A 13027-nucleotide genomic window follows, 5' to 3' on the forward strand; every position below is an offset into this window, starting at 1 on the left:
CTAGACCTTTTCCAATTCCAAGTTTGCCTTTTTTAGGTGAGGGGTAAACCTTGGTAGACTGTTGTGAAAGGGAACATGTAGTTGTGGATTTAACAAAGATGGACTTGCTTGACACAACTGCAGCAAACCGGTCCATTCACCTAGCAGGACATTGCGAAATGGGAGAGGAGCAATATAGATTAAAAGACATAGGGGCTCACTTTCAGTAGGACATACGCCGAATCACTTAATATATTTTTCAGAGTGGTTCTTACCATTCTTTGAGGCAATGTGGGTGTTCTAGGTGTAGGTGTCACATATTATTCATACAGGTAGGCATTATTATAGACTAAGAGCGCTTGGTGTGGAGAAAACCAAAGTTAGGATTTAAAATGTAACATAGTGGCTGGAGTTGTCCACAGCAATAAGACTTTCTTACTACCTAAAGGAACCCCCTTCTAGCAACCTTAAAAGAATGAAAGATTAAGAAAAAAACAATAATGGACAGGTGTACGAAATTCATCTCTTGCATTTTCTCTGAATCGCTATTTAGGAAATGCAAAATGATATATACACTATGTGCGATTTCCTAATAGTGATTCCTATAAAGTAGGAATCGCTATTAGAAAATTGCAAACAGGAAATGCGATTGATTGCATTCCCACCTATGGGTAAAATAGAAAATGGTTTGCATTTCCTAAATTGAGATTTCCTAACAGTACATCGCAATTTAGGAAATCCAACCCAAAGGGTGCCTCTGGGTTTAGGACCCCCATGGAGGCACCCTGAAATTTGTGGTGCACATTTCAGCACAATGTGTGCTTCATGTCACAATTAAAAAAAATGCATTTCACATGCATTTTTTAAGTTTGCACATGGTTACCATCAACTTCAAGTTGATGGTAATAGCATTTCTTAAACGCCAAATTCGCATTTAGGACATGCTAGGTCCATGTGGTTTAGGAATCGCACATAGGTAATGAATCCCTTTTTGCGATTCCCAAAATCAAGGTTGCACTTTGCGATTTCCAAAAAGTAGGATTCGCTGTTTGCGATTTCTACCCAGTAGAAATTGCAAATTACGACCACGATTTGGCCTCTGTATATAGGAAACGGCCATTAGCATTTCTTAACGGGAGTAAATCAGTAACCCCCAGTGCTATCAACTTAATACATCAACTTAAAACACAAAAAATCTGTATGTTACATATTCCAATCCAATCCAAAAATTCTTTATTTCGGTCTTTAAGACCATAAAAGATGCATTGCATAATACTTTAAAACAGGGATATTAAAAAGATATGTGATTATAAAAACTCATTACATAAAATTAATTGCCAGGTCATTCCAAACATGATGAAGGATTAGAAAAACAGTTCATAGTTAGGAAACATTTCATAACACAATTAAAAGCACAATCCCTAATTATGGGAACAAATGCATGTTTTTGGCATTTGTGCCTTTAACAGTTTTTTCCTGATCTGCCACATTGCCATAATAAATTTCACCACTGCAAAAACTATGTGGGGCAGAGTACTAGTTCTCAATACTCTGTACGCAATCATATGGCTCCTGAAACCCAAGTTCCTGCATAAGGGGACCAGCCAGTGTTTCTTTGGTCTGTGGTATGCAGGACAGAAAAAGAAAAGATGGGTTTCATCCTAATCATGGGAGTTACATCCTGGGCAGGTTTTGTCGTCCCGCTGTAGCCATTTACAGGTGAAGGTTTTAACAGGCAAAGTGCTGAGCCTCCACTGTATGAACAATTTCCTGGCTAGACCGTGATTTGGCCTCTGTATATAGGAAACGGCCATTAGCATTTCTTAACGGGAGTAAATAGCGATTCAACCCGTTAAGAAATGCTAAATGGCTTTGTACATCTGGCCCTAAGGTTCTAAACCTATGCCTTTCAGTATGTATACAGTTCCTAGGCACTGTTTCACAGCTCAGTGCTCTATATTAGAAGGATTGTGATATAAGATCGTCATGTAACAGTGGGGTCTCTGCCACAAAAGCAGAAACCCCCAGTGCTATCAACTTACTGCATCAACTTAAAACACAAAAAATCTGTATGTTACATATTATTGTTTGCAGCAGGCACATTAACCCTCTACGCTACTTTGTGATGAGTTAAAACTTTAATTAGACAAACATGTCTCACTCCAGCATGTGCTGCCACATCTTACATCAACAAGCATTGACATAGCCAATAGGTCTCGCTTTTGGGACCTTCTACGTATTTAGTAATGCAGCACAATATCCTTGGTGCAACAACATCAACTGTTTATGTGGCTAAACACTTATAAGGTCCCAAAGGCGAGACCTCTTGGCTATGTCAATGCTTGTTTACAATCAGCTGTACTTACATTTGGCCCCAAGTGACTTAAAGACTGCAACGTGAAGTTCCCATGGACGAAATGGTATATGTACAAAGTGGTCATCACCGCTAATAAAATAATTTAGATATTCACTAATTCAGAAAATCCTCTGGTCTCCAATCCACTAAAGTTTATAAAACGGGGCCTGTTCTCTGTGAATTTCAGTGGAAGTCTCCTTCATTAGCTGCTCGGTAATGTGTGCTTGGCCTGCACCTGCCACCTAGTAACGGGGAATAACATGAAAACGCTGTTTGCTATCATTTTGGGCACTGTATTTCGGCTGCTGCAGTTTTGCTTGTGCAATTTCTCCAGGTAGTGTATATCAGGAATTTATATGTACAAAAATAGGGAAATAATGTATTTACACTCATCTCATATATTTTGTGACGCGAACACACTCACAAAAATATTTTCACTTGATTTTTTTTCTCTTTGCACTCACCTTGGAATGAGACAATAAGTGCATTTTGCATACATGAATCTATCTTTCTGTATTTGTGGAGAAGAGAGTATTTTGTTTAATATTTCTCCAAAAGTTGACATGTTACGCCATTTGGACTTTTTGGGAAGCCAGGAGATAATTACTTCAAGCTTCCTAAAGTTGTCTTATCAATAGCATATCTTGTAGCAAATACTGCCCCTTGTACCTATCTAAACAAAACCTCCAGCATGTGTGATGTCTATGTTTTATTTTCTCTCTGGTTGTCAACGATTCTGCAACAACGCGTTCAACTGTATGATTTGAATGACTAGGTGCTCGATAATCCGGCTTTAAGATGATTAAAGAACTGAGCAGCATCCTTTGTCAAGGAAGAAACAGGGCTTGTGAGTAAACACAAAGCCATTGAAGTGGTTATCAACAGCGCGTTTACCTTTTGGCGCACCCACACTGCGTGCTTTGATAAATGCGTATTCCTAAGAGCTGCGTGTACAACAGGTTTACGAATGTCGAAGACAACCGGCAATATGAAAGATGTCAAAACAGGTTCAGCGAGCAGCGCTGCGTGCTCAGACTCGATCACGTTTACTACTTCCCTGACAACCCTCAAGCCAATGCAGCTCACAACAACAACACACATTGTGTTGGAGTAAAAGTGTCTGAGAAGCGTGAGGTCATCATTTACCTCTCCACCTTGAGGGTGCAGACAGGCCGCAGGGAGGCCAAGCGAGTCTTGCCTGCAAGACGTGATACTCGGGAGGGACACCATTCCCAGCATGGGGGAGAGGGTCAAGTTCCGCGAGGCGGAGAAGTCCAAACTGACCCTCTCCTTCAACTCCAAGGAAGAGAACCTGCTGGCGAAGCAGCTGTTGAGCCTGGAGGCTCTGAAGAGGCAGGCCGCCGACTCCCGCGCGCTGGAGCAGAAGGTTCTCTACGGCCACTTCCAGCTGCGGCTGCGCAGGTCAGAGCTGGCCCACGCCAGGCTGATAGGAGACCGGGAGCTGTCCAGGAAGATGGCCGGTGTCATATACAGCAGCGGAGGAGGGAGCCACGAGGACACGCGGGGGGCAATGAGGAGACTACTGCAGACAGGGCAGAGGGGCAGGGCGGCCTCGGCCCCCTGTAGGTTCCGCGAGGACACTGTGCCTAAGGTGTGTGAGGACCAGCAAGCGGTTGTGAACCCTGAGGCAGGTGTTAAACAAGGCGACAAAGCACACTTCCCCAAGCCTGGAGACGTATCAGGGCTTGAAAGCGGGAAATGGGTCCGTTTTGTTGGAGCAGAGCCACGCGTCGAGACGCAGGGACTAGAGAGGGCCTTGGCGCAGACCGCGAGATTCCGTCCCCACACGACGCAAAGCACAGTAAACAAGAAGAGAGGCAAGAGCGCCGTGACCCGGCGCAGCGCCTCGGCCATTCCCCTGTCAACTCCTGTGCACCCTGCAGCCAGCGACAAAACAGAGACACTGGTCGCCTCGAGACCCAGCTCCAGGGCACTCTTCCTCAACGTGGAGGACGCGCACCAGGTGCAGACGCGCTCTTTGGTGCAGGCGCACGCGGCCAGCACGCACGAGGCCGACTTCGAGGGCAGGGTCACGCGCTTCGTGGGGCTGGTGAAAGGCATGCAGCAGCAAAAGACACAGCTGAGGGATTACTACTCCAGCCGGCTCCTCACAGCAGCGGGCCCCGTCCTCAGGGAGGTCAGCTGCGCGCAGGACGAGCAGCAGGGCTGGCTCCTGCTGGGCCAAGAGCCAAACCACCGCAGCATCACCATAAGGAAACTGGACACGGACATCAGCAGGAAGGACATCCCGCCGGACATCCTGCTGATGGAGAGCTACAATAGGGTGCTCACTGAAGAGAACTGGGCGGTGAGGAGGTGGCCGGACAATGACCCCTACCGGTGCCTCACTTGATAATGACGGAGGAGTCAGATTTAGGAAAGGACGGGAGAGGATATGCCCTTACCACGTACGCAAATAATCTTAAAAATCTTCCTCCTTTACTATATTACTGCGTTCAGTTTGTGGCCTTCGTGTGTTTGCGCAAGTGTTGAATCAGTGCAAAGAGAGGGTGCAATGGTTCCTAATGCAGCCATCAAAATGGCCACCTCACCCCCCTATTATGGTGATAAAACAGCAATAAAATTGGTACTTGGCCAGGTGCAGCTGCACCTCCTGCACTAGTGACAACCACGCCCCAGCTTTGACAAAAGACATCCCATGGAAAGATGAATGTTTAGTATTGTTTGCTAGATCTGTACAACACGTGTATCATTTTTATAACTCCTCTACTAATACCAACGGTCCGAATTTAGATTCTTAACAGAGATCAGAGAAGGAAAAAAAACAGAGCAGCACGAGTGGAAATTGCGAACTACAGGCAGCGTAAGGACCTCTTTAACAGATGCATCACGATTAGCACGTTGAACTCTTACGTTCCAAAGTTAGACTGAACAATAATGCAATCAAATAATAACATGTATTTCTATATATTTCTTGCTACTTCAGTTCTTGACAATCAGTGGCAATGCCAATAACTTGTCGCCGTTACCCAACTTGAAGGAGGTGTTCATTTTATCAACTTTAGTTGGGTGGAAGGCTGTTTGGCCCTTTGTTTACACACACATACTTTTGTCGAAATATGTTCAGTCATCACAAGCTGTTGCGTAAGGTTGGCACGTATTGCGAGGAACGAGGTCGGGCCGTGTTTTGTGCAGAGCACTCTCCGGATGAATAATTGTACATAATTCAGAGATATGCCACCAGAATTCATTAGAAAGCAGACAGATCAATAGTGCAACGTCCATATTGCAAAGTTAATATTAATCATTGAGGAGGATTTTTACATTGAAGAATCATGATCAGGTGCAAATGTACGCCCAAATGCAAGCTTGTTATTTTTTATGTGTGAGTTCTTCTGTACTGGGCGAAACGAAAAATCAGGAAACGCAACAGGGTTATTCGTCGGAATACATCTTTTAACTGAAAAAAGTGAATCAGGGTATGTCATTTTTTGTGTGAAATGTGATAAGGGAGGAATATCCACGAATGCAGAGGCAACCCTGTCAATTACTGCGCCGGCATAAACACATTTTTTTGTTGCCCATAGCAATTTGCGGCCATCGGATACTTTGTTTTAACACTGCAGTAACTTCCCAGTTTCTGTTTCTTCCTCTTGTGCATTGTACAGACGATTGAGTCTGACGTGCAACTGTATTTTGCAATTCAAAGTACAATTTTAGGTCACCTGGTTGTAGTAGAACACAAGGTCAAGTACATTCCCACGTGGGTTCTCTAAAGCCCTGTAATTTGCTGGAGTACTCTACTGGAAAGACCAGTTGTCGGACTGCACTCTGTGTCGAGAGCCATCTATTAGTCAGTTCATGGTGTGTGGTTGGGGCTGTAATGCACTGTAGACCCAAGCTCTTTACTTAAGATCGGCTGTATCGTCCATGAAAAACCTATTATTTACTCTAGAGCCATGCTCTGTGCTTCACAACCACTCCGGACAGATGCATTTCGCTCAGGGTAGTAGCAGGGGCGGCTGGTGACATTTGAAAGTGGTGGGCGTAAACTAATTTGCATATTGCACCGCAGCGAGCGAGCCCGAACCACCTTGCATCCATCTATACATCATTCATGCATCCACCCACCCACCCATCCTGCATCCATACATCATTCATTCATGCATCCACCCATCCATCCATCCATCATGCATCCACCTATCATGCATGCATCCATGCATACATCATTCATGCATCCACCCATCCATCCACCCACCCACCCATCCTGCATCCATACATCATTCATTCATGCATCCACCCATCATGCATCCACCCATCATGCATGCATCCATGCATCGATCCATACATCATTCATGCATCCACCCATCCATCCACCCACCCACCCACCCATCCTGCATCCATACATCATTCATTCATGCATCCACCCATCATGCATCCACCCATCATGCATGCATCCATGCATCCATACATACATCATTCATGCATCCACCCATCCATCCACCCACCCATCCATCCTGCATCCATACATCATTCATTCATGCATCCACCCATCCACCCATCATGCATCCACCCATCATGCATGCATCCATGCATCCATCATACATCATTCATGCATCCACCCATCCATCCATCCACCCACCCATCTAACCTGCATCCATCATTCATTCATCCATCCACCCATCATGCATGCATCCATCCATGCACCCACCCACCCACCCATCCACACAGTGACAGCATTAATGGCCGACAGCAAAGTTAAGGCATCAACTAGATCTCAAATAATCCCTGTGTCCTGTTGTCCAAACACCTCCACATGTCAATTCTTACCCACCAAGGGTTCAATCTAGCGTTGGAACTGTTTTATTTTCAATAGCTATTCCCATAGTTTTAGTAAAATGAGCATCAACAAAATTACCAGAAGCCCCAGATTCAATCATTTTGCTGAATCTTAATATTCGCCCTTTCTGCAAACTAACTCTATAAACAAAAACAAATGCTGCTGTGCTTTTTGCACTATTTGGGTCAAGAAGATCCGGGACACTACATAAAGAGAACTTGAAAATGTGGCCTCAATCATTAATAGGTCTTCTCTTTTTCCACGTACTGACTTTCACTTGTATAACTTTTAATTTGGATTTCAGGTTTCATGGGACAGTCTTTTAAAAAGTGGATGATTTTACTACAATACATGTAAAGTTTCGTTTTTCATCTTTTTGCCCTATCGTCTTTATCAACAGCACCCCATGTACATTGGCTCTGGACACGGGGTTATGTACCCGGGCTATGTATTGGCCAGCCAATCCTGGCGCTGTATGCAGCGCCAGGATTGGCTGGGGGGGCACCATGAGTGCTCGCCCAGTCGCCCTGTGCAACCCCGGGGGCTGCGGCCCGCCCCCTGGTCCTCTCTCTAACGGCAAATTCACGGGGAAACAATCTGCGCATGCGCGGGCATGTTTGTGCCCAAAAACCCACTTGCGCAGCTGCAGCAGGCCCATCCTCTCCCCCCAACCCCCCCCCCCCCGCACTCCGGAAAAGTCGGGTGTCTCCCGGATTCCCGGCCGGCAGGTAGCGCGATTTTTGTAAATATTTGTGTTTGGTTTTTAGTGACGACGCGGTGGGTCCATGGGGCTTAATGGGGCTACGCCCCTACGCCCCAATGGACGCGCCGCGCCTGGGTATTAGTACTATGGTAGCAAGCCACATCCTGTACTTGAGATTGCTATCTTTACTAGAGAATCCTACTATGTACCTCAGAGTTGTGTTATGGAGAGCCGTGGTCCCTGATGGCATAACAAAGAGCAAGGATGCCATGGTCCCTAGAAGACAAAAGACACACAATTGATGGACGGAATGCAGAACAAATCAAAACATTCACCCCCAGTCAAGAGATCTGGGTTAAATCCATCATTCTTTTGCTCACCATGCCACGATGCCCACTCATTCTCAGGCTAAGGACTGTAGTGGAGCCATAATTGGGATGCATACGGCTCCTCGGGTCCCGGTGCCACTGTACCCACTGCACTCATGATAGCTACGCCCTTTTTGTTCCATACTGGGGACTCTAATTCGTGTCAATGGGTTATTTTGAACCAGAGAGCCCTTTTATGTATTAGAGGCCCTTATTTTGTATTTGAGATCATATTCCGTATTATGGAGCCACTATCTGTACTAGAGAGTCTTGTAGTGCTCTGGAAAACTCTGTTGTGAGATAGGGAGTCATTTCTTGTACAAGGGAACTCGTATTTGGTTCAGGGAAGCTTTTCCTGCTTTAGAGGCCACATTCCTCACCAGAGAGCCTCGTTCTGTGCTGAAGCAGGTCCACACTAAATATAGAAAACCATATTCTTAATAAGTGAGCCCTGTTTTGTACAGGAGAGGCCTGTTCTGTGCAAGCGACAAAGCATATGTTCTGCATTGGATAGCTCTGTTCCATGTAGGGAAGCCGAAATCAGTGTTAAAGGACCCCCCCCCCCCCAGGTGTACTAGAGAAGTACTTTGATCTAAGTAACCAGACCCCCTCTCCCCAACAGGAGATTAGCACCCATGTGATGTATTGCTACCTGCAAAGGTGCTTGCCAGGCATACTTGCCCTTTATTAACCGTGCCCCCCACTCTAGCGTCTATGATTCCTTCATCGGACATCACGCTTCCTCGTACTGCAACTTTTCTCTTTGTTTTCAGATCCATCCCAAAGATTTTCAGATCCAAGGCATTTTCCAGTTTTCCACACCCTGCCTAACTACTCCAATCCTCCATACTGGCCATGATGAAGCTCCATATACTGTCTCCACAAATAATCCAACAAGCCTTCTCTCTTCACTCACATCATCCATTATGTGTTAAAATGTAGAAAACTACGCTACGAAACCTTACACCCACTAACCACCTTACTGTCTGTCAAACAGTCTTTTTATATGCAAAATTATTTTGAAGTTACGTAGCTTACAGGGCCGGACTGGGAACCACAACCGGCCCTGGCAAAGTGCTCGGCCGGCCCCCCCTCCCTAATGGGGGTGGTTGGAGGTGCCGCTGAGCTCTTTGCTGCCGATTTTGGTACAGGGCCGTTGTTCGGTCCTGTAACATAAACGGCCCCAGGGGCCCGAAACCGGCCCCCGCCCGTGCGGCGCACCGGGGGATTGCCCGGTGCCAGCTATGGGCAGTCCGGCCCTGGTAGCATACTGCTTTGACATTCACATCCCACACTGATCCTGATATGCAATTGTTGAAACATAGATTGAACAGAAATAGACCCGTACTTCAGTTGCCCTCTAAAATGATCACACAGATTAATCGACACTCCCAAAGGAACACCCAAAGGAATCCATTATTGATTTTACTGACCCTATATGACCACATCACATGCATCAACCTCCTTTTTATTGTCCTGCAGTAACTCCTGGTCCCACAGATCCCTTCTTTGAGGACATAAACTCAGTCATGGATAGTGACTGGCCCTTGGTGATTTCTAACTCAGTATGAATAAACACTTACAGATCATCCCTGTCAGCTAGCTTCTCTCCAACCATTTACATTAATATATATGTTGCCAATATAGCGTCATGGAATTCAATCAGACGTCATTATATTCTTAAACTCATTGACCTACTTGCATAACCATCTATCCGCTCTACCTAACCTTTTATTATTTCTATCAAATTCTCTCTAATTCCCCAAGCAAAATAATTTTTCCAAGAATAATAGGTTGTCCCTTTTTTGAGTACTTGAAGTAAATTCACTGTCACCTTATTCCAATTCTAGACACAACATTCATGATTTCATTATCATTCTCTTTCGACCCTTAGATCCCCCAGTACTCTTCAAACCCTTAGTCCCCCTACTACACATCTACAGACCAGATGGAGGAAGTGTCACACTCCAGAACACATAAAAATATATGAATAGGCCCTCATCTCCTCTTTCGGATCTCATTCCTCCATGCACTGCAACAATCCCATTCAGCCTTACAACTATTAGATTTGCATCCTATTTTTCCTCCGAAATCTCCACTATAAGCAGTGGTCAGTAGCCTCATCTCCACCCTGTCAATCTCACCCCCTCTCTCATTCCTAAGTGATCCTATCAGCTTGACTCAACCTCACCTATGGAACTGATCGTCTAACTCCAGTCAATAAATCCTATCTGACTTTTTCAACCTCAAATGATAAAACATGCAGCCACAAAAAATCCTCCTTCTGATACGCGAGAACACATGATAACCCCAATTTCTCTGCAATCTTCCTTACTGTCCAAACTTGACTTGTAACTACAAAACTTCTAAATATTTGTGATGTAGTGTCTGACTCTGTGTTTCCCTATTTACACATCATTTGCCATCAGCTCTTGCCTACGTAACCACTCCATTTGCAACAACATTTTCATGTAGCATCTTGATGCTATTTAACATACTTCAGATAGGTACTCAATCTAAATAAGTTGAACGACAAAAAAACAATGTAATAACACACTAAGCAACACTGAACATTTCTAATGCCACTGATAAAAATCGTTCTACAGAGGTTTAAAGCAAACACTTATTTCTTGTCAAAGAGGTGAACAGTTGAGGTATAAATGCTTTCTGCAATAACATGCTATGAAGTTTAATATGGAAATTGAGTTGTCAGAAACTTCACCCGTTGACTGTTGTTGAGGCTTAGTTTCTTTAGGGTTTTCAAACAAAATTATCCTGCCAGAGTATGCCCAATATGTGTAAATAGATAATGGTAATAGGGTGGCAATATTTTTTTCAGAGCATTTCGAGTATGTAGATGTGGTCATTTCTTTGCGTTTGTCAAGTTCTGTATGTATAGGTTCCTGAAATACCTGGCCACACCTAAACGCCTAAACTCGTGAGCAAGATGGAATTGCTACCCATGGTAGAGATCTGGGGCAAACAGGGAAGGGGAGTGAAATAGAGAAACAACAGACTGGATCTTTCTAAAAATGGAAATCATCTCAATGAAGGAAGCCACAACACTGTCAGTGATGAAGAGATTTGGCTTACTGAACTGGCTGCATGCAAGACATAAGAAAAAAGGTAAGTAAGGAATACCAGCCAGTCTGAACATTTACATTATAAAAGCATTTGAGAGGTCTACTTGTTTGGGTAGCAGGTACTGATTTGACAAGCGTTAAGCAGACCAGAAATCCAGCTGAGGACCCCAGCTCACCACTACAAACTCACTTGTTATAAACTAGGAGGCACTCAAGAGAAGAAGCACACAAACTCGGGCACCAAGGAGTAAGGGAGACCTAACAGAATTTACTGAGGAGAACCGAGAGGGAGAAAACAAATGTAAGGGACAGATAACCAGTGCAAATTGGTGTAAAAGCAAATAGACACAAAAATGCAAGTTACCAGAATGTGTGCCACAAAGGGCCTTAAGTACACACAGCTTTGCCACCCTTATCCTGCAACTGACCCAAAACCAGAACGTAAGTATGCTAACTGGTTAGCAGTCTAGTGTTCCCAACCTCTTCGTATTCCACTGACCCATCTTACACTGTCTCCAGCCCCCATGCACACTATTCCTGAGTTTTATATCTGCGCTTAGCCTGAATCCTGAAAATACCCACTCACCCAGTAGTTCCCCACTCAGAAGTAATACAGGTTTAGTTTTCAAAGGTTCGCATTTATAGAATCTCTTCACAAAATGGGGTGCCTGCACAAAATCTGCAGGGTCTAGACATTTCAGACAGACAAAACATTATGGGTACTGTTTGAAATATTGAGTTAACCATTCTGTTTGTCCATCTGTCTACGGGTGGTAACTGGTAGACTATTTTCATCAGTTTGTTCCAGAACAGCGCTGTAAATCGAGTCTCTGTATCTGTGATGACAAGTGTGATGAAAATGCCTGCTAGTTCATCTGCTGTGGGAAGGTCTTGCTGAGGAATAACGTGTTCTATCTTTGTAAAGTAGGCTGTGACTACTAGCAAAATTGTATAATCATTTGAGGGAATCCTACAATAAAATCCATGGAGATCATACTCTAACCTTGTCGTGAATTAGAAAGAGGTTGAAATGCTCCTGTTGCAGGCTTGTGAGATGACTTTACATGATCTCATACTGCACATTTCAGGCCACCAGAAATTCGAACCAATTCTATCACCTTCCTTTCTCCTGGATGACCAACTGCAGGACTAATCAGGACACCATATTATTAATTTGGACTGAGTTTTGTGGTAAGGTGTTGAGGAAGGAACAGTGATTCTCCTTAATATAGCAATCTGTTCTGGAAATACATCTTGTTTGGTTATTGCTGTATCCATTGCTGATTCTCAATTTCTTTTGTGTTCTTTTGACTAGTTCTGAAGTTATTTTTCTGCGATATGAAAATTACTAAGATGCTGTGAGCATCGTTTGTTGACTGAATCTTCTGAATTTTCAGTTTGTTTGGAGACCTTGCCATGTCTGTTTACAGTCTGTTTGTTACAAGGTAGTAAAACCAAGTGAAAATAAGGTCCATTGTGTTTCCTCGCAGTGACCCATTTCATGGTCTTCAGGTGGAGTACATTTTTTGGGATGGTCAACACAGGGTGTTTAGATAAAACATCGTAGAAAAAATATTGTGTGGGTAAAATATTGTGCCAAGAATATCGAGGAGAAAAATGCTGTGCAGGTGAATTTATATGGCTAAGCAAAGTTTTACTCTATATAACTCCACATATATGTACCTTGACAATATACATATCTTCAAGGTACGTAGA

The 13027-nt window shown here is 44.1% G+C and overlaps 1 protein-coding gene across 1 annotated transcript; it reads left to right on the forward strand.

The window, feature by feature from the left end:
• Window positions 1-3503: 3503 nt before the first annotated feature.
• LOC147697101 (uncharacterized) lies at window positions 3504-4875 on the forward strand. The gene has a single exon (XM_086933289.1). It carries the CDS (start codon window positions 3573-3575, stop codon window positions 4707-4709), a length of 1137 nt encoding a protein of 378 aa, XP_086789415.1. The 5' UTR covers window positions 3504-3572; the 3' UTR covers window positions 4710-4875.
• Window positions 4876-13027: the final 8152 nt, after the last annotated feature.

The sequence above is a fragment of the Lissotriton vulgaris genome, chromosome 8, assembly GCF_964263255.1.
Source record: "Lissotriton vulgaris chromosome 8, aLisVul1.2, whole genome shotgun sequence".
In the NCBI taxonomy this organism is placed as follows: domain Eukaryota; kingdom Metazoa; phylum Chordata; class Amphibia; order Caudata; family Salamandridae; genus Lissotriton; species Lissotriton vulgaris.

Bases quoted from the DNA above. Each gene is read 5' to 3' on its own strand.
- LOC147697101 (XM_086933289.1), top strand. From the start codon at position 3,573: ATGGGGGAGAGGGTCAAGTTCCGCGAGGCGGAGAAGTCCAAACTGACC.